Below are 22563 nucleotides of genomic sequence, written 5' to 3' on the forward strand. Positions count from 1 at the left end.
TTTGCGTTTATTATGCGCTTTAGGTTTCGTTTAGTTTTAAAGAAACACCTCAGTTTTTCAATTTTTTTACCGAAAATTCCGCAACATAAATAGTCATAGATCAAACCTTTACACCGTCTTCTGTGGCTCCATTATTGTAATACCACAACCAGTAAGAAAGTAATCCACAATATCCATCCATATGTATCCAAATTCCACAGATTTAGTCGTTCCATAATCCATACATTGAACAATAGCCCGCATCCAATGAGCTTCGTTTACAGTATTTAACCAGCGATTTATCATATCCATACATCTGTAAATGAGAAAAGCAACATGTATAATGTAAAAAGTCAGACATGCAGTCTTTAAACATGTTTAGACATGTTTTAAAAATTTAAGAAAGGATGTTATGAATAAGGGATTATTGCAATAAAGAAAGTTAATCCACCAAAAAATTTCAGCCTTTTAAAAAGTATTTCACCTTTTGTGAAGTGCTTGGTTTTTTGATCTCATCTTGTATGTGCTACAATCGTTGATGCATTGCTAAAGAAATGGTGAAATTTCAAAGTTTAAGGAGTACGGTAGTTGAAGATATATTCGAAAGACCAACTGACTGAAAAATACGCATTCCAAAAAATTGTTAAATTTGTTTTATAAAAAATATTTTACCTATCAAATACTGTTAATCAACCAACAAAAAATTTTTCGTTGTAGTTTTGTCTCTGAAACTTCGTCCAAGTGGGCCACATTTATCTAAAGAAAAATTCTGAGAACATTTAGTTAACGAATTATTTTGGGGGAGGGGAGGGGGAGGGATGTCCTAATGACAGAATAATACACGTACAACAAAGATTTTAGAATTTTATTGAGTTCAAAGTTTAGCTATTACATTTTGAAAATATCATCAATAAATAAATTTATTGTAGCAGTTTATCCTCTGAAACTTCGTCCAAGTGGTCCATAGTTATCTAAAGATAAATTCTAAGAACATTTAGTTTACGAATTTATTGGGGGGAGGGAAGGGGAGGGATGTCCTAATGACAGAAAAATACACGTACAACAAAGATTTCAAGAATTTTATTCAATTCAAATTTTAGCTATAACATTTTTTTGAAATTCCTCATTTTTCGACAATGTCACTATGTAAATGTATGATCGAACTACCTTTACTTTAAAAATTATCAAAGTTGAAATAAAACTTTCACGAATCAATACTTATTTAAAACTTTATTTCTATAACAAATCGCTAGCTATTTACATTCAATATTGCATTTAATGATAATGTTGTAAAATTAAACTAAAATTTGTAATAGTTTTTTATGTTACAAGATCGTCTTTTTATGTTTTTGTTAATACATAAAATTTCTACGATAAAGAACTTTTATATTTTAATAATTGAACCACTGATCAGCTTTTATAATTAATTTATACAGTAAGCATGTACTTTTTTATGAAATTTCTGTCTTTGAAGGTTTCTGGAACAACTATTTCATCTTCTTTGAAAATCTTCAGTAATATTTGTACATAATTGCCATTTTTTGCTTTTTACCGGATAATTAAGCTCAGTTGCTCGTTTTAATTTTTTTTCTGGTTGGTAGACTGCATATTTATGCATTGCAGGCTTTTCCGCTACGTGTATTTGCGTTTATTATGCGCTTTAGGTTTCGTTGAGTTTTAAAGAAACACCGCAGTTTTTCGATTTTTTTACCGAAAATTCCGCAACATATATAGTCATAGATCAAACCTTTACACCGTCTTCTGTGGCTCCATCATTGTAATACCACAACCAGTAAGAAAGTAATCCACAATATCCATCCAGATGTATCCAAATTCCACAGATTTAGTCGTTCCATAATCCATACATTGAACAATAGCCCGCATCCAATGAGTTTCGTTTACAGTATTTAACCAGCGATTTATCATATCCATACATCTGTAAATGACAAAAGAACATTTATAATGTAAAAAGTCAGACATGCAGTCTTTTGAAAATGTTTAGGCATGTTTTAAAAATTTAAAAACATATGTTATGAATAAGCGATTATTGCAATAAAGAAAGTTAATCCACCAAAAAATTTCAGCCCTTTAAAAAGTTGTTCACCTTTTGTGAAGTGTTTGGTTTTTGATCTCATCTTGTATGTGCTACAATCGTTGATGCATTGCTAAAGAAATGGTGAAGTTTCAAAGTTTAAGGAGTACGGTAGTTGAAGGTATATTCGAAAGACCAACTGACTGAAAAATACGCATTCCAAAAAAGTGTTAAATTTGTTTTATAAAAAATATTTTACCTATCAAATACTGTTAAACAACAACAAAAAATTTTTCGTTGTAGTTTTGTCTCTGAAACTTCGTCCAAGTGGGCCACATTTATCTAAAGATAAATTCTAAGAACATTTAGTTTACGAATTTATTGGGGGGAGGAGAAGGGGAGGGATGTCCTAATGACAGAAAAATACACGTACAACAAAGATTTCAAGAATTTTATTCAATTCAAATTTTAGCTATTACATTTTTTTGAAATTCATCATTTTTTGACAATGTCACCATGTAAATGTATGATCGAACTACCTTTACTTTAAAAATTATCAAAGTTGAAATAAAACTTTCACGAATCAATATTTATTTAAAACTTTATTTCTATAACAAATCGCTAGCTATTTACATTCAATATTGCATTTAATGATAATGTTGTAAAATTAAACTAAAATTTGTAATAGTTTTCTATGTTACAAGATCGTCTTTTTATGTTTTTGTTAATACATAAAATTTCTACGATAAAGAACTTTTATGTTTTAATAATTGAACCACTGATCAGCTTTTATAAATAATTTATACAGTAAGCATGTACTTTTTTATGAAATTTCTGTCTTTGAAGGTTTCTGGAACATTTATTTCATCTTCTTTGAAAATCTTCAGTAATATTTGTAAATAATTGCCATTTTTTGCTTTTGACCGGATAATTAAGCTCAGTTGCTCGTTTTACTTTTTTTTCTGCTAGGTAGACTGCATATTTATGTATTGCAGGCTTTTCCGCTGCGTGTATTTGCGTTTATTATGCGCTTTAGGTTTTGTTTAGTTTTAAAGAAACACCGCAGTTTTTCAATTTTTTTACCGAAAATTCCGCAACATAAATAGTCATAGATCAAACCTTTACACCGTCTTCTGTGGCTCCATCATTGTAATACCACAACCAGTAAGAAAGTAATCCACAATATCCATCCAGATGTATCCAAATTCCACAGATTTAGTCGTTCCATAATCCATACATTGAACAATAGCCCGCATCCAATGAGCTTCGTTTACAGTATTTAACCAGCGATTTATCATATCCATACATCTGTAAATGACAAAGGCAAAATAAATGGTTTATTATAAATGAACTCGATCATCTGAAATTCCTGGATTTCATTACGATTAAAATCTAGCTTAAATCTGCAATTATTTTGTCATTTTTCGTGAAAGGAAAGTAAAGTAAACAACAAAATCGTAACATACAGGACGTCTTGAGATTACAAAATATAAATCAATATAAAACCCAAATGTTGGAACTGGTTTTTTGGGCAAGTTAATGAATTTTACGTTTCATCTTTGTTTTCTTGTCCCCTTAAGAATCACAGTTAATCGAAGGTTCAATACCAAAAATGGCGAGCTAATAATTCTTGTCCTGTTCACTGTAGAACCCGCACACGAGACACTTACACGTGCTAGAAGTGTGGTTAGTTTTGAAGATTAAAGGCTAGCAAAGTTGAGTATAGACAGAATTTTTAACCAAAAAGACATTCATCGCAACAACTAATAGTTGAAGATTTAACACAAACATATATGTCACCTTATAAGAAAGTTTTCACGGCTGATATTTCACACTTACCTTACATAACAAGAAACTTCAAGGGCTTAAGAGAGATGTGTCTTGTGTTTCTCAACATATGTTTCACTTTAGTCGTGAAAGCTTTAACGTCTTACTCAGTAATTTCAAGGTCGCTCTTTGAATTGTAAGCTTGCGAGTAGCGAAGAACTTCTAGATTACCGCATGCTAAGGTGGTGTCTTTAAGGTGGGTGTGTACTTTGAGAGGATTGGCTGTATGATGAGCCAATTTCAAATCCCCCGAGGGATTTCATAGCAACGTTGAACAATTTCTAAACACAGCACAGAATATAAAAACCTTGTAACTTATAATTTGCTTAGAAGTATTCTGCATACTATTGCCTGTGCAAATTTTTCTAGTGCTGGGATTTTAAAATACTTTCTAATTTAATGCGTTAATTAAGTAAGTTAAATAACGAGATGTACATTCCATTACTTTGTACTAACAATTACTTTGATTACGAACGCAAATAAACTTAGCACATCTAGTATTTAATCTTGATTTGCAATTCAGCCATGTTTGTGGTATGATACAAAAGAATATTTTATCATTGTTCTTGTTGGCACCAGCCGACGTGGGCGGGTAACATTGTTTGGTAAATCTCAAGAGAATGGTTACAAGACAAGAATTGTACTTAATTATCTTAGTCTAACTCACATTGTTTACACGTGCACTGGATAAAAAAATAACATACAAACTGCGGGCTCTGCATACTGCAAAAGTTCAAAGTTTGAAGCAAAATGCTTTTCAATTGCTTATGGCCCTATACTTAAATAAATTACTGCTAAATCATGAAATTCTAAAGGTCGGGTGATTTCAGTGGGTAACAGTTACATTGGTTCAGAATATTCTACACTGTAAACTTTAATTTCAAGTCGGCTCTTTTTTAATAAATACATTAGAAATGGTGTAGAGTTGGATTGGGTTGAAAACATAAAGCTTTCTCCATTCAGGAAGTTTGGGCAACAAATCTCATCATACATTGCATCTCCCTAATTTTCCAGGTAAACAATGGAAATTGACAAAAAAGAGCATTTCAAAAGAGCATTTCATACACAGCTAAAATCTTGTCGCGTGTTGTGGAATGTCAACTTGTTTAAACAAGTCAATGGAAGAGCATTGCAACAAGCATACAATTCTTGAAACCTCAAAAGGAAAACTACATAGTTTGTTATGATTCAAGAAAAAGAATAACGCAAGTAATGGAATTACTTTATATTTTTTTATATTATAGTTAAGATTCAACAGTTTTATGACCTTGAAAGCGTAAGTTTAGGGCGAATTTTTTTCAAATTTTTTTCAGCACTGAAAGTTCAAGAAAATTTTATTTTTTCATTATGTTTCAATAAGCCGTAAAGTTTAGAGATCTTACAACATACACAAAATTGACAAGTTACTTAAAATTTTCATACTTGCATTTACTGGGCAGAATGATTAAATTTAGTTGCTCCACTAGAAGAACAATATAAATCTCCAGTCTTAAACCAAAGTCATGTTTACCAGTGGTCAAGTATATTAGTTATAAAATAGCATTTATTAAACTTGCTATTGTCCCAGTCATCAACAGCTCATATAAAGATCGTTTTCTTGAGAAAATAAATGTTTAAGTAAATCAGATGAAGTCAACATTTTGGTACTGCCAACAATTACCTAGAGACAAAAATAAATCATAATAAATAAATAAATATAATTTCTTGAACCTAGAACCTAAAAATCAATATTTTCTTATGACATGGTTGTTACAAAATTGAACTATGCCTTGCCTGAATGAGATGCAAAAAGATTGTTCAATCCAGTTTTACTGTAGGTACAGAGTTTTTAACCATGTGATGTAGAACATAAAATAGTATTGTGAGTGATGTATAATCCATTCTCAGTTATTTATCGAATAATCTTGTGGCGATTTCCTGTTGGGATTGGGCGTTTTAACCACTAGTAGCTATGTGGGCAGAATAAATCAAAAAGATTTAATCTTTCTAATTTTCCTTGATGATTTACAATGTTTATTTAAAGATTAAGTGGTTGTATACAAACCTGAGTTTTTACATCGTGAGTAGACAAAAACTCCTGAATTTGTTGAACTTCAGAACACGTTAATCCCCCGACGACAAAAATGATAAGAATGGGATGATCACAAGGATGAGGCTTTGAGACGTTCAAGAACAAGCTAAGAAAACAAAATATGAAAATTACGTTATACAATATACAACGTAAGAAACTAAGGCATCAGACATATAAGCGTTGGCAAAGTATTCTGATGAGACAGATTATTAATTGAGAATAGTAAATTTTACGGTTCATTTTTAAGGCTCATATCGTTGGGAAACAAGACATGTCAACCAAAGACAACAAAACTTAAGTAATGCAAACAAGGGAATAACATATGGGAAAGCAAAGAGCATCAAACGAAATAGCATTAAAGAAACAGCAAGGTATGACAAAAAGCTAACTTGGTGTTACAATAAGAGCTTAGTATGAATTTAGTCTAAAATGTTTACATTCGCAGATATGAACTCCATCATTGATATTGGAAAGGTAGAGAAGACGATTTGTGCAAAATCACATCATCTATATTGATGAGCAGATGATAAGAGATGGTGTTTCCCAAGAGATTCCATCATCTATATTTACGAGCAGATGACGAGAGAAAGTGTTGGTACGATATCAATAGATTAAAGGTGAGGAATCGTTGGTAAGCTATGGAATGTAAGATATAAAAATCATTGATAACAATGAGCTAATGGCGAGGGATGTTGTTTGTTTGTAAAATGAATGAATAAAATAATAGAGTTAGCCTCAACATGTTTCTTATCCATCATAAACAGCTGCTATCTTCAATTCACCTGAATCCACTCTTGATGAAATCTTTGAGACGAACTGACTTGAACTCAATATCATTTATTTCTGTTTTTCTTGGATCAAAAATCTTTTGTAAGACCTGAAAGAAAGTCGCATCAAAAGACACTGGATAAAACAATGAATTGTGACGACATAATGAGTGAGAGTAAATGTTATGTTGTTCCAGTCTGCTTACTGTTTGTTGGCATGACCAAACTCAAGACGTAACTATGGAAATCTAAACCAAACTATAACTCCCCATAAAATCATCCTGGGTCCATTCAAGTATTCTCTTAAGAATGCCTAAATATTTTTAAAATTCAACATCACCTGCTTAATCAAAGATTCATAGGACAGCAAATCATGCTTAGATGACGTATTCGTAAACAAATCCCTACAAAATAAATTCCTTAAATAATGTAAGGTCATTTAACAGACATTTAATTACACATTAAATACCTGAAGGATGATAAATCCGTTCGTAATTTTTTCAAAAGAAAAATTCTCTGTAGACATCCAATAATTTTATTTCGTTTTACATTTTTACTGTCTTTTTCGTCGTCTAAATTTAAATTAAACCAAATTATTTCTGTCAAATCTCTTCGTAATTTGTGTGCCAATATTAACGTTTATACAATGCTAACCAATGATAAATTTTGTCTTGACTTTCAACTTGCCAGCCAAAACGTCATTCATGATTTCATTCTACATTAGATAAGAAACAAAAAGCTATTGTTATTTGACGTTAGAAAGCGTAATTGAAATAAATCTGACTCTTAAAACAAAGCGAATTGCTACCAAAATGATGCAAAGTCATTGAAGTTGAAACGATAAAAAATTATTCTAAAGTAGATTTTATCTTGTGACTTCTTCACAATTTTTGTCATACAATGCTTCTAAGAGGAAGCAAACTATAAATAGAATAAACTAAATAATATTTTCACTTTCCTACTTTTAACTTCAATTCTTCTTCTTCAGAATGTGATACGTCATAACTATTATCTCCAACCAAAGAATGAGTGTAAACCAAAAACAACAAAATATCTTCAAGACAAAAAGACCTACGACAAACATTGAAGTCACCATAATTTTGCAAAATAAATACAATATTTAACTTTTATTACCTTATACCTTCTCTAACGTTCTTTAAAAGTAAGAGAATGTGCGAATAACAGCTGGGAGAATCTTCTTCATTCAAACTTAATTGAAGTACCTATCCAAAAATTTAGATCATATTGGGTGACATATGTATTAATAAAATAATATTAATGAAACGCATGCGCCGATAGGTATATAACTTAATTTGCATTAGACTGTGCAAACCAATCTGAGCTCAATCAACGAACAAACGTACCAACGAACGACCGAATCAATCAATCAATCAATCAATCAATCAATCAATCAATCAATCAATCAATCAATCAATCAATCAATCAATCTATCAATCAATCAATGAATCCATCAATGAATGAATGAATCAATCAATAAAATTTGCTAATTAATCATGAAGACGTGTTAGAGAACAAATTAAAACATATTTCTTTTAATTTTGTCTGTTTGGCATTATTGTTACTTCATAAAAGAAATAAAAGATGTTTTTCGTGTTTAGATTGCCTTATGCAAACCTCGAAGACGATCGACCTTCTGTCACGGGCTTGCACTGATCTGCTCTCGAGTTTTCCAAAGGTCTCACAAGCCTGTGCAAACACAAGCCTGCGCAAACACAGTAAACATCTTTCATTTCTAAATTATAAATCTATATGCAAAACTTTGGGACAAAAACAAACCACAATTTACAAACTTGCTTTTAACATAACAACGCGTCACCTTCTCTGCACTTTGAATCTCCTCAATATTTGAATTTTCCTCTACTTTTGAACTATTGATGACTGCCATTGCAAGTTGAAGGACAACAGAATGCTTTATGAACAGTTTTATGTTATCCCTGTTAAAAAATTGAAACTCAAGATCATTGAAAGTTGAAAGAACCTCAAATTTCATTCAAAAAATCAATTCCTAGTATAATAACGTTGAAATTGACGACATAGTTTTTTTTGTTTTTTTTTTGTAACGACAAACTGTTATGGAGCATGAAGAAAACCGACATTTTGAATTTTACACATACACACACCATGTACCATATATGGTATGAGAGATGAATGCACGCCGGTCGTAAAGAATTTCCAAAGTTGATCGTATAAAAAAACGTAAAAACATTCGTAATTCGTAAAAAAATCATTACCTAAAATAATTCATTAAAGACAAAAGTTTCTTTGGCGTCACTTTTCCAAAATCTTCATCCACAAAGGAAATAGATTCCTCTTTCAAGATCTCCGTTAATTTTTTGTATAGTTTGGTTATGCTGTTCTAAATAAATGAAACAACAAGCTATGTTGATTATCAAGAATATTTATAAAAGAACACGATAATGAAAAAGTCATATTTGTAAGTAAGTTAGACAAATACTTTTAATTTCAAGAGGGAAGAGAGTGATATTTGCTTTCAAACATGCTGTTATCAACAAAAAGAAAACGTTGTTTAATGTTAAACAATGAACAACATAAGACTGGACCTTTTTGCTGATGAACTTTATCTATATAGTACTCTAGTACCTATATCAGGATCAGAGAAATAGTTTCTTTAAATAGTTATAAAAATATTTCCAATATATCTGATAGATGGAAAATTCATTGTCTTTTTGGACAGAAACCATGTCCAGCCGACAATTTAAAAAAATATCGTAAAAAACAAGACATCTTGAGATTACAAAATATGAATCAGAGCAAGACGAGAAATAAACTGTGAATTTTCTACTTTATTTCAAAGTCCTCCTCAGGATTACAGTTTACTTCTCGTGTTGTTCTGATTCATATTCTGCAATTTCAAGATGTCTTGTTCCTTCGGAATTTGTTTTTTACAATATTTTGGACAGAAGTTACGTAAAAAGAAGAAAACGCAGTTTTAGATTTTAAACGTTTTCTTTAATTATTCGCTCAAACAATGTCGTCAAACTAAACACCAATGCAGCATCTTAAATGTGTAACAGCTATCATCTATAACACCTATCTTAATTATAATGCAAGCTATATCTTCAACGTATGCGATCTACTTTTTACGTCACATCCGGTGCAAAATCCTTTGGCCACTAAAGCCCGTAAAGATAAAATTTTCGTCGTATCAAATATATTACAAATGTTCTTGAAATCAATTTAATTATTTAAAGATTTTTCTCTCACCCTGATATAAGCACTTTAAACTACATGCTTACTGTCTGTAACAAGTGATGACTAACATTAAAGTACCTGCTTACTGTCTGTAACAAGTGACGACAAACATTAAAGTACCTGCTTACTGTCTGTAACAAGTAATTACTAACATTAAAGTACCTGCTTACTGTCTGTAACAAGTGATGACTAACATTAAACTACATGCTTACTGTCTGTAACAAGTAATGACAAACATTAAAGTACCTGCTTACTGTCTGTAACAAGTGATGACTAACATTAAACTACATGCTTACTGTCTGTAACAAGTAATGACTAACATTAAAGTACCTGCTTACTGTCTGTAACAAGTAACGACTAACATTAAACTACATGCTTACTGTCTGTAACAAGTGATGACTAACTTTAAACTACATGCTTACTGTCTGTAACAAGTAATGACTAACATTAAAATACCTGCTTACTGTCTGTAACAAGTAATGACAAACATTAAAGTACCTGCTTACTGTCTGTAACAAGTAATGACAAACATTAAAGTACCTGCTTACTGTCTGTAACAAGTGACGACTAACATTAAAGTACCTGCTTACTGTCTGTAACAAGTAATGACAAACATTAAAGTACCTGCTTACTGTCTGTAACAAGTAATGACTAACATTAAAGTACCTGCTTACAGTCTGTAACAAGTAATGACTAACATTAAAGTACCTGCTTACTGTCTGTAACAAGTAATGACTAACATTAAAGTACCTGCTTACTGTCTGTAACAAGTAACGACTAACATTAAACTACATGCTTACTGTCTGTAACAAGTAATGACTAACTTTAAACTACATGCTTACTGTCTGTAACAAGTAATGACTAACATTAAAGTACCTGCTTACTGTCTGTAACAAGTAATGACAAACATTAAAGTACCTGCTTACTGTCTGTAACAAGTAATGACTAACATTAAAGTACCTGCTTACTGTCTGTAACAAGTGACGACTAACATTAAAGTACCTGCTTACTGTCTGTAACAAGTGATGACTAACATTAAAGTACCTGCTTACTGTCTGTAACAAGTGATGACTAACTTTAAAGTACCTGCTTACTGTCTGTAACAAGTGATGACTAACATTAAAGTACCTGCTTACTGTCTGTAACAAGTAATGAATAACTTTAAACTACATGCTTACTGTCTGTAACAAGTAATGACTAACATTAAAGTACCTGCTTACTGTCTGTAACAAGTGGCGACAAACATTAAAGTACCTGCTTACTGTCTGTAATTAGTGATGACAATAAAAAATGTGCTTCTTTTTCTTGATATTTATGGCACAATGATCCGGGCGGAAGAATGTTTTTACTGAAACATACAAGTCATAAAACATAATGAAAAGAAAATTTTTCAATTATTTAAAACAAACGTTAAATGCAAAACAGGTGGAGTTAAATGCAAATACACTGGAGTATAAACGTATCTGCAACAAAAACTAAAAAATTAAAATGTCAAGAAAAGCCTAACAACTTGCAAAGGCTAACAAAGTGAATCAATTAAATGGTAGGTCAAGTAATAATTTGGCTACCTTACAGATGTAAAAAGACTGGATAAATCAATAGCAACGTCAATATTGTGGCCAGGAAGCTTTGGAAGACAATCAAATATTTTATCACCAAGATTGTCTTTGCATTTTGACGATATTTGAACTAAGTCTAATGTACGATCTATGAATAAGACGGAACAGCGACCTTTGATATTCTAGATAAAAGTAAGTTATAATCAAATGGTGGCGCCCACAGAGAAATAATTAATAAAATCAAAAGTAAAAAAATTCTTTGGTTTTTACTTGAAGCTTTAGTGTTTTATCTCATATTTTGAGATACATGCGTGGAAACTTTCTACAAGAGTTGAAGCTTTTTTTTTATATACAGCCAGAGTTTTTTTTTCGGAAGCAGGCGCTAAAACAACCGGAGTTTGCAAAACACTACATCTTATCACAGGACTAAAGTCGAAAAAGCGGTAAGCATGCATGTTTAAATGTGCACAAACTATGAATGTACCTTTTTCATTTTTGCAGATGATAGACTAGCAAGTTCACTAGCTAGTAATTTGGAAGTATGACCAATTGCATAACAATCTTCGTGTAACTCCGATTCATTTAAAAGCTCACTGAACGCTAACGCCAGAAGCTAAAAAGACATTGTTTTATTATAAACAGCTATGCAAAGAAACAACACAGCAATTATACAGCATTCTTCTTTAACTTTGACCAATTAACATGAATTAGCAAATAGTTATACGTAAAAGCTTCATATATTATAAATATGACTGATAAGAAAAGGTACGATTATAATTTAATACATAAACTATAGATGTTCTTTTTTGTGAAAACCTCAAACGACAAATTAATTAACACATATTTGTCTGTTCCCAATTGATGTACTTACATTATTCTTTTGTCTTAGCACATCTAGTTTTTGTCATAGATTACATTATCATGTGATCTATGAAAATCTAACATTAATATCTGGCTAACAAACCAGCCAACCAACTTTCAACAAGTATCAGTTGTCATTTGACATGAGGGGTGCAGATTTTCCAAGAGGGGTGCATCGTTGTCCTAGCTAAAGTTATCTGGGCCTGGTGCTATTGTAGATTTTTAGGCTTACAGATGAGTAAACTTTGCATAATAAATATGTATCCAATATTGCCAAAGACAATTTAAACATGAATGCAACAGTTGATTTCAAACATGACAATCAAGAGACAAAAAAATCAAGAAAAAAAGGAAGTTCACACGACTAAGTAACAAGTTACTTTGCGTTTATTACTTTTTTTCAATTTTAATGTTTCAATGAAAACATGAACGGTAGTAACTCAATTGCAAATGGTGGTATTGAAATGATAAGTTCCCCTCTTGCACTCAGATGTTCCCCTCTTGCACTCAGATGTTCCCTCTTGCACTCAGATGTTCCCTCTTGCACTCAGATGTTCCCCTCTTGCACTCAGATGTTCCCCTCTTGCACTCAGATGTACATAAAACAATTTCATTTCCACAATAAACACTGACCTTTAATTTCATTTGAAATGATTTTGGAGTGTGATGTATTTCAACTTCCGATAAAGATGTTAATTTTTTTTGGTCACCCTGATAAAACACAATAAACCAAACAAAAAACTTATTAAACAGAATAAAATCCATTTCATTTTACATATTTAATGGAATTTCACCTTGGTTTTCATCAACTCTGTCATGGTTGGTACATCAGATGGCAAGATGGGAAAAAACTTTGTAAATTGTGGAATAAGGAATACACCAGGAACAATGTTGGCCCAAAAGCATGGTATATATTGAATATCAACTGTTGAAAACTAAAATTATTCATCAATAAAGATTGAGTACAAAAATATCAACTTAATTTGACCACAATAAGAGATGCACAAGGATTCAACTTTAATCTGAAAACCACACAAACCTTGTGATCCATCCATTCAGAAACTTTTTCTTCCAGTTTTGCATAAAATGACTCATTTTCTCCTTGCTTAATCAGAACAGACACATTTTCATCGGCTACAGTACAAAATATTGAACAGGACTGGAAATAGCTTGATTCAACGAGTTTTTGAAGTTTTTCAAATTTTTTTCCAGGCAATAAGGAGCTTGTTATAAACACAACTTTTTGTTCATCTTCAAATCCACTCTAAAAAAATTCAAAAAATTGAAAATGATGAAAACATCTTAACCAAATAAGTTTAACAAAGTGATTTTTTCTCTAAATTAAAATAATGGAAGTGACTCTATGTCTGGTAGTTTTGAAAAACAAAATGTGAGGCAGTTTTTTAACATAAAAATTATGATATGTGGTGATGTTTGAGCTGGAGGTTTGAATAGCTAAGTGGTTAGTGTGAAAATTCAATCAATATACAGTCAAAAGCCAATTGTAAACTTGGCTGTGGAGAGAGATTTCTTTTATAAGTTCTTTTTCTACAATTTTCATCAAAGAGAGCAACAATAACAATTTCTGGTTAAGGTTAGTCTGGTTAGGGAAAAGTTTATTAAACTTTTAAAGCATTAAATAGTGATCTTAAAAACTTCCTTAGTTTTATCAAAACATTGTCTGGCTACCAGACATCGTTATTACCAGGGGCCGACTGCATAAAGCCTGGATGGTAAATGTTTAAAAATCTTACAAAAGAATGAATATAAGATTTAAGCTGAGCAATCACTGAAATAAAATATTGCTTCTATGACTACATTACTTTTTTGCAAGTTTGAAAATTTTACCATCCATACTTTGTGCAACGAGTCCCTGAAGTGAATAAATTATTAAGTGAGGTGGCAATTTGGCAAAGGGCAATGGTACACATTGGAAACTATTGCACAAAAATTACATAACCCTAGGAGACGCATGCAGTCCTTTTTTCTACAAGCAAAGTGCTTTCATCAACGATATAAAATCAGAGAAAAATTGATAACCAATCGGCTGCCTGGATACTTACTGAATTTTCTTACCTTACCTTACCCCTTTCAATACTTTGTACTCGTAGTGCTCCCGCATTAATCATTTCTAAAGTCATTTGGGACCAGTGAAGAATCTCTGCTATATTATCGTCAATATATACTAAGGCATTGTTTACAGCAATAACAACGGACTCCCAGTTTCTACGATTTTGTTCAATTAATTTCAAACGAATATCGTCCGCCATTTTAAAATTTTATTCTATTTTTACTGCTGACGCATACGATGTGCACAACGCTAAGGCAGAGTTTCGCTGCTCTTCTTTGCACAGTAAAATTTAACCCAAGGTTATCAAAGATTTTTAATAGAGAGTCAAAAGATGTAAACTGTTAGATGATTGGTTCCACTGTCTAGAAAACCGTTTGTGAAATGAAACAATCTTTAAAAAGACAAAAGTCGTGAATTCAGCAACTTTTCTTGACTCTTCAATTACAGGGTACAAAAGTTAAAAATTCAGCGTTGGAAGTTATCAGAGTCTTTTTCAACTGTAAATATTGATTATTCTATACATCGATTAATTGGTTGTATATAGGTTTAGAAGTTAGGCCGAATGTGAAATTGTAGAGTTTGTTTCAAGCACAAGAGTGACGAGAACAGTTCAACTAAATATGTTGTGTTACTAAATAATTCTTTATACACTAAATAAATTATCTATTAGGTCATCATTCTCCTGACCCGATTCAACACGATTGTTCGGGACAAGTTCATTAAGAGAATCAGAGTAACGAGAACTTTGGTTACCAGTCTCATTAACTTTAGTGACCATACTTCGTTCAGGGGCTTTCAAACAGCTTTGCTCGCAGTTATTTTCTTCCTCTTCTGCATATGTTGTAAGGCAAAAACTCTGTCCAGATACTATTTTAGATGTCTGTGATTTTGAAGGTGGATGTGTTACAATTACTGTCTCATTGGTATCTTGACAAATGTAATCCTGACTTGACAAAGAGCCATTTTGTTTAGTTGTACAGTTAACTTCATTTTTAACTTTGTCTTTTCCACCTTCAGTTGGTGAAAGATGACGTTTAATCACAGATATTGGACAGGAAACATACGGTGAACTGTAAAAGTTAAAATTTTTGCTTGAAATATAAGTTGCACAACGTTTAAATACAAAGATGGATGCAGACTCCAAAATTTTTTATGATAAACATGTTTCAACTTACATTTAGTCATCTTCAGTATGAGGTTAAGTATTTACAATGCCGAATTTATAATAGGATATATGATACGTCTTAATTAATAAAAATAAAAGGATAAGGTGGGATAAAATATTAGTTATACTTACATGGTAATTAAGTATTGTAAGTGTGATAGAGACAAATTAGAATATTTACAATTGGAAAATAGTGTTAAAATGTTGAATATGTTTGTTGAGATCAGGTTTGTGTTTGCGAATGGGAAGGGCTTCTTTAAGTTTTAGAGAAAATTGAGTGTTGGCGGTGTCTAAGATGGTGAAACATGAGCGAGTGTATTTGGATTTGCAGTTAGGATTTTTTAGTAGGTTTTTGTGGATGTGTGAGTTTTTGTCGAAAGTTATGTGTTCTTTAATCCTGGTGGCTAAGATGCCGGATGGCCCCACCAATGTAACAGGAATCACATCCTGCGCAACCAAATTTGCAAATGCAAACCACCAAGGATTCAAGATCGTCGGAAATGAGGTCTTTAAAACTAAATAGGTTTTTGATTTTATATAAGGTGAAAACTAATTTTATATTGATGTCAGTACAGAGCCGTTTGATGAGACTATGAAGTTTTTTTGAGTGATTATCCAATGGTGTCCTATGTATGGTAATTTGAAATAATAAACGTTTTGTTGTTCTTCTTAATTTGGTAAGCTATTAATGTTCAATTTTTGTGATTTTAGTTCGTCGTTGTAAGAGTTGAAAATGTGTTCAATGAAGTGTTGTGGGAAGGAGTTTCGTTGTAGTGTGTTGTTCATTTCATTCAAGTCCTGTCTACGGCCTTCTTCAGTGTCGTTAATTTTATGTGTACGATCAAGAAGTGTTTGGATAAGACCCGCTTTGTATCGTGAAGATGTGAAACTGAAGAAGTTGGTTAAAAGGCCGGTGTATGTTTTTTTTTATGATAAACGGAAGTGAAAACGTGGTGGAGGATTTATTAATGAAAATGTCTAAAAAAGGATTAAAGAACACAAAACTTTCGACAAAAACTCACACATCCACAAACACCTACTAAAAAATCCTAACTGCAAATCCAAATATACTCGCTCATGTTTCACCATCTTAGACACCGCCAACACTCAATTTTCTCTAAAACTTAAAGAAGCCCTTCCCATTCGCAAACACAAACCTGATCTCAACAAACATATTCAACATTTTAACACTATTTTCCAATTGTAAATATTCTAATTTGTCTCTATCACACTTACAATACTTAATTACCATGTAAGTATAACTAATATTTTATCCCACCTTATCCTTTTATTTTTATTGATTAAGACGTTTCACATATCCTATTATAAATTCAGCATTGTAAATACTTAACCTCATACTGAAGATGACTAAATGTAAGTCGAAACATGTTTATCATAAAAAATTTTGGAGTCTATGTGTTTAATCAATCTGGTGTTTCTGAGATCATAAAAAAAATAAAAGTCGTGTACATACCTTCCACCAAATTTCATATCAAACAGATTTTTTATATTTGGTAAAGTCCTTCGAAGGTCTGTCGTTGCTAGTCCGAGAGAGTATCGAATCTACGACAATGAAAGGCAAAGTAAACTTATTTGCTATGGCAATTTTCATTTCGATTGCAACAAAACTTTGCAACTTTATAAGAAACTGTTTTAACTATTCCGCGGGAAAATGGCATTTTTAACTTCTCTATTGTGTTTATCTTAACATATCATAAAAAAACAGACCAAAGTATCCGGATTTTCTGAAACTCCTGTCTTGATTTTTAACACGTTTTGATTTTAGAAGTTACCCTCAAAATACAATGAAAAATACTTTTACGTACAATACGTACAATTATGTTATTTATTTACCTGAGCGATGTTTTTGTTGAGAAGAAATACACCAAAATCAAATTGAAATCGTTCTTTGCCTTTTACAAACAAAGGAAATCTAGCGGACAATGTGAAGAACCATGGTTAATACATGACAGGTTTTACACAGACACAATGTTGATTTTCAAAGCAATATTTCATTCCAATGTAAATTTGTAAACATAGTGTTCAGCATATTATAGGTCTAATTATTACAATTAGTAAAAAACAAAACATTAAAATATAATAAACACTTACTCTCTCTCCTTATCAGGGAGTTTTTCATTCACAAAATCAAAAATAGTAGATCGAGAGCCTTTGTTGATGGCTGGATACCTTAAAGGTATTTGAAAATACCTTGCGATCATAGATAATAAGTGATTTACATAACCCAAGGCACTGCTTATTGTTTCTTCATTTACACCTGAAAGAATGGAAGAAATGACAAGGAAACAAAAAACATATTTCCAAAGTAATGAAAAATAACAAAATTTTAAGTTTTGGAAAGTTGAAAGCGATTGATATTTGCTGTTACGTTAAAACAACGCAACAATACTTTCATGAGTAACAATGACCCTATAACATTATCGTAAACCTAAATACAAAAGTTACCCTCAAAATTTTCAAACAACATATCCAGTTACATATGACAAATGCAAATTAAGAATTATAAAACATAATAACTAAAAAATCCATCATTACCGTTAAACTCAGGGGATTGCGTATTCGGCAATGGTAAACCACATAAAATCATTTCTTCATTTTTTGACTATAATATGAGATAATGTAATAAAGAATACGATCAGTTGAACTCTTACAAATCATGCATTCATATTTTTTACCGTTTCAATAGGATAAATATAAGTTAGTTCGTGGCACAATTGCCTACGGCGCATCACAACTTGTGCTTTTGTCTTTACCAATAATTCCCTGCGTGTTGATAAAACACAATTAAAAAAATACTGGATGCTTTCGATATATGATACAATAAAAATATATTCAATGTGAACCTTCTGGCAATATGATTCTTTTTTGCTTCGTCAAAATTTCTTTTGGCTACCTCGAAGCCTTCCACTTTATTGCGAAGTTTGTTTCCTAAAAATCAGTTGAAGACAGTTCATATATTCTGTTGTATCCGACTGATTTCTTGTAAAAGTTTCTTGTATGTCTGTCTTATTTCGAGATCAGTGGGGTACACACTGGTTTAGTTAGGTATATATGAATACAGAGGAGTTTAGTGAAGTATTTTTGGGTATAGACTATTTAGTTGGTTAAGTTAATTGCTACGTGGAAAATGACTACGTAAGAAAACTCTTGTGGAAAAAATTATTTTACTTAACAATTATTTCAATAGCAAAATTCTTACCAGCGTGTTGGACATCCCTAACAAGTTCAACTTCCATTTTTTGATCTTAAAAAGATTTTTAACAATAAGACAAAAATTATATGGAATTGTAAAAACCTAAAATTTATAGACATCCCAACTTTGAATGTAAAAACTTTGACAGTAAAACAATATCATCACTAACTTTGCATTGGATTCAGTAACATATCCAGTCTGACCTTTTACTCCCTCTATGGAAATATTTTTGTGTTCACTGACTGTGAAAACAATAGATTTCTAATGAAATGAAAATTGGTAATCTTTGAGAATTTACATAGCGGAAGTAAATCTGCCAGCTGGCTTTGCTGCTGAACGAAATAAAATTGAATCACAATGAATTCAACTAAAGTAATCAAAAACAATGTTGAAAAATACTGAATACCTGTATCTAACATGTTCTTATGTTTATGAAGCTCTTCCTGAAGCATTCTTACACTAAGTTTCAAACGCTCACGCTCACATGCCTGTAAAACCAAACAAAAACTAAGTAATAAGTACATTGTTTGAAACAGGATCAATAAACATACAAGTTTCATCAACAGAAGAATATGTTGAAAAGTAAATAATCAAAAGCTTGTGACATATGAAAGGTAACAACTGGATGAGCAGTTGTTAATTCTAGGGTCATGCAAACGCAAGGGATTAAGAAATGTTTTAGCTACAGCAAAATGACTAATGAATGACTGGTTGTACTGCTGTAGATAATAATGAAATTGATAATGCCAGCATTCAATAAATGTTGCTTAATTTACTTTGGAAAAAAAACTACATAAAATACTTTTTAATACTAAAAAGATATTGATATTGTACATTACAGTGTATTTTAGTTAAAGCCTTATTTTGGCAGAATTAAAAATAGTTACCAAGAGATTGTCAAGACAATTCTTAATGAATTATGAATTTGACATACACGATGTAACCTTTGTCCAGAAATGTGGAGATTTTCCTGGGCACTAGTCTTTATCTTTCTGATCTGTATTTGTGTTTGTCGAATAGCACGAACTAATGTATGTAGCCTTTTAAAGACATTAAAAGGAATTGTCTTTATAATATACTATACAGAGAACTAGATTTTTGCTAAGTATTAGATAAAATTGGTTGTCGGAGTTGGTATAGTCCTGAGAAGGAATTTTAGTGTTGGTGTCATTTAAACATAGATGATGGCTTTGGGATAAAGTTGAATCATGATAAAGTGGTAGACAAGTATACCAAAGATGCGAGTTGTCTGCTTATTAAGGGGTCATGATTAGAGTTGAGTGTTTGGATTGAATTGTACTCTACCTTGTGTTGAAAAAAACTGATTAATGAGGAACTAAATACTTACCTGTGGAGCGAAGATAGATTATAAGATGATTTAACCTACAAGAGAAAATATATTTGTGTGTTTTACTTTTTATAGTAACTGTTGTCTTGTAACAATTAATTATGAAATAACTGAACAATGATAACGCTACTAAAAATTAAAACAAGAATATTACAATAAAGCAACATTAAAACATTACCATTTCTTGATCAACCTTCAGTAAACTCTTAGAAATAATTTCATCATCATTCTAACATTACGAAAGATGTGAATTATCTTGTTAATAAAAACATCAATGTTGTATATCTGAGGATGTTTGGAACAAAATATTATCCAATCATGCTGCGTACCTGGGTGTCCTTAGGAGGAATGTAATATCCATCTTGTAATCCAAATATTAATAAATTAGCTTCATAATAACACCCATTTTGATCAATCTATAATTAAAAAAAGCAATGTCATGATATTCAAAATTTCAAACATTTAAAAATTGACTAACGAAGCCTTACTTTTTCTCCCAAATAAACAAGACCGTTCAAATCAACATTCCATTCAATCAACAATTGATAACTTCCATTTTCTCCACCCCAGATTCTCACAATGAATGCTTAAGTATGTTAAAGAATTCTCATACGTACCTTGTCAAAGATGTAAATTACAAAATTTTTTTCACACATAACACAGAGATGTGTAGATCTTTTGAAAGTCAGTTTCACATTCACCATGGCACAGAACTAAAGGATACAGCTACTTGCTGTGTTTAAATCTTCACAAAACTGACTAACATCAAAACTTTGCCAAGTTGGATTCTAGAAAAAAACATCAAGGAATGAATGTTTATAAGCTATGAAAAATTTGAAACATAACATACAAATTACAACTTACAAATGATGACTTTATTTCACTTGTGTAAACCACTGTAAGCAGATGAATAAAAAATATAAACATAAGATTTTTGTGAAGTAAATTTACTATATATTGAAAAATCTTTTAAAATTGTAATAGAAACATCAACAATACCAATATTGCCAAGATAAATTGAAAAATATGTTCCCAATTTACGGAGGGAAGCAAATCCACGTTGCTTTATATTTCTGGCAAAAATGCTGGTCACATGACGTAGTCGTCTCTGAAAACAAAGTTAATAAGAAAAATAGAATTTGTTATCTGTGTAGCAATTAATTAAATTTATGCTGTTACAAATTTCCTTATGGTGAAGTCTGCATCTTAACACAACTTAAATTGGAAACCTCACGGTATCACCAGGACTGCATTTCCAAATCTAGTTTATAAACTTATTGAATGTGACAAAGATATTCTATATTGACTCATTGTCAACCTTTCTTCAATTATCAATGTAACAGTTGAAAAAAGGTAAAAGTTCAAATTAAATCATTTTACTACTTTCTTCAACTTCTTTCTAAAACTACTTTCTTCAAGCTACAGTTATATTGAGAAAACTTGCACAGAGAAACTGCATACATGACTTGCCTTGTTTACGTTTTGCTGGCAGGCAAATTAATCCCAACAGTGCTTGACCAATAGTTGCTAGTGTTGTTTAAATCCAACTCGACCAAATCTGCCTGCCAGGAAAATGTAAACAAGGCTAGTCGTCTATATATTGATGAGTCAAACGTTTTGACAGAGCTTAGAAACATGAAATTTAAAAAATATAATAAGTAATTTTAGACCTCAGTCTCTTCAAAAACTGAAAACAGATTACATATGAGTGATATAACCTCTAGAATACAGTTCTCACCTGTTGTGACGAAAGGTCAACATGTTTTCTTCTTTGGAAAGCGACCCTTGCGTGCATTACAGTTCCCATAAAATAATTATCTCTTCATGTCAAGAAAGTCATGCTAAGGAAACTGAAATAGTCTTTCACCACAAGCCCTTTGTAAAATTACAATGTACAAGTACAAACAGCTAGGTTTTTCTACAAAGAAAAACCATTCATTTTGATGTAAAAGTAATAAAACTACATTTACGTACACGGTTACTGACCGGAAATGAGCCCGCGATATAAGCTTTCATCTGTGGTTTTCAATTTCTATCTCAATGTTTGGATGTTCCGGTGTCTTTTGATGTTTTGAGGAGTCATTTGTGAACTATTGTATTGTGTATGCAATTTTATTGTAACTATATGTATTGGAATGCAACTTTAACGCAGTTCACAAAAAATGTATTCCAATATTCTGAACGATTGATATATAGAGTATTTTCTCCAATTGTCCCCTTTGGGATTTTCTAATTTTTTGCTACCTTTGAATTTAAATGAATTAAATCGGGAAACTAAATGAATTTATACTTAACTTGTGCATTTTGTATTATCCATGAAATTGACCTCCTGGTGATTTTAAATTTACCTAGAATAGGGGATAAACAGAGATTGGGGGTGGGACTTAATTTTTTCAAGCGTGTCATTGTTAGATGAGTAAAAAGAGGAGGCGATG

General features: G+C 31.5%; 2 protein-coding genes across 5 annotated transcripts; both read right to left on the reverse strand.

Annotated features, from left to right (window-relative positions):
• Positions 1 to 5154: 5154 nt before the first annotated feature.
• LOC124446917 (sec1 family domain-containing protein 2-like) lies at positions 5155 to 14620 on the reverse strand. 4 transcript variants are annotated; one of them, XM_046997799.1, is made up of 17 exons: positions 14412 to 14620; positions 13370 to 13594; positions 13125 to 13265; positions 12964 to 13041; positions 11954 to 12082; positions 11479 to 11651; positions 11165 to 11258; positions 8929 to 9053; positions 8514 to 8631; positions 7811 to 7899; positions 7639 to 7747; positions 7331 to 7391; positions 7146 to 7248; positions 7017 to 7080; positions 6692 to 6786; positions 5883 to 6015; positions 5155 to 5498 (listed from the first exon to the last, which is right to left on the reverse strand). In XM_046997799.1, the coding sequence occupies exons 1-17, from the start codon at positions 14598 to 14600 to the stop codon at positions 5409 to 5411; spliced, it is 2016 nt and encodes a 671-aa protein (XP_046853755.1). In that variant the 5' UTR covers positions 14601 to 14620; the 3' UTR covers positions 5155 to 5408. The 4 variants fall into 4 exon arrangements, with proteins under 4 accessions (XP_046853755.1, XP_046853757.1, XP_046853758.1 ...); XM_046997801.1 differs by having other exon boundaries at positions 14417 to 14592; XM_046997802.1 differs by having other exon boundaries at positions 14407 to 14486.
• Positions 14621 to 14872: 252 nt separating this feature from the next.
• Positions 14873 to 22093, reverse strand: LOC124446805 (UV radiation resistance-associated protein-like). Its single transcript, XM_046997684.1, has 18 exons — positions 21867 to 22093; positions 21128 to 21236; positions 20993 to 21024; positions 20853 to 20916; positions 20617 to 20714; positions 20458 to 20544; positions 20307 to 20357; positions 20129 to 20163; positions 19715 to 19820; positions 19187 to 19268; positions 18787 to 18831; positions 18431 to 18515; positions 18263 to 18350; positions 18123 to 18189; positions 17679 to 17844; positions 17421 to 17499; positions 17041 to 17129; positions 14873 to 15471 (listed from the first exon to the last, which is right to left on the reverse strand). Exons 1-18 carry the CDS (start codon positions 21933 to 21935, stop codon positions 15045 to 15047), a joined length of 1779 nt encoding a protein of 592 aa, XP_046853640.1. The 5' UTR covers positions 21936 to 22093; the 3' UTR covers positions 14873 to 15044.
• Positions 22094 to 22563: the final 470 nt, after the last annotated feature.

Source organism: Xenia sp. Carnegie-2017, unplaced genomic scaffold (assembly GCF_021976095.1).
Source record: "Xenia sp. Carnegie-2017 unplaced genomic scaffold, XeniaSp_v1 HiC_scaffold_22, whole genome shotgun sequence".
Taxonomy (NCBI): domain Eukaryota; kingdom Metazoa; phylum Cnidaria; class Anthozoa; order Malacalcyonacea; family Xeniidae; genus Xenia; species Xenia sp. Carnegie-2017.

Bases quoted from the DNA above. Each gene is read 5' to 3' on its own strand.
- LOC124446917 (XM_046997799.1), bottom strand. From the start codon at position 14,600: ATGGCGGACGATATTCGTTTGAAATTAATTGAACAAAATCGTAGAAAC. The intron at 8,632-8,928 runs GTAATGATTTTT...ATTTTTTAACAG, and splicing joins TCTTTAATGAATTATTTTAG to GGATAACATAAAACTGTTCA. The intron at 5,499-5,882 runs GTTTGTATACAA...TTTTGTCTCTAG, and splicing joins CTCACGATGTAAAAACTCAG to GTAATTGTTGGCAGTACCAA.
- LOC124446805 (XM_046997684.1), bottom strand. From the start codon at position 21,935: ATGGGAACTGTAATGCACGCAAGGGTCGCTTTCCAAAGAAGAAAACAT. The intron at 21,237-21,866 runs GTGAGAACTGTA...CTTTGTTTTCAG, and splicing joins TTGACCTTTCGTCACAACAG to AGACGACTACGTCATGTGAC. The intron at 20,715-20,852 runs GTATCCTTTAGT...AACATACTTAAG, and splicing joins TTTAAACACAGCAAGTAGCT to CATTCATTGTGAGAATCTGG.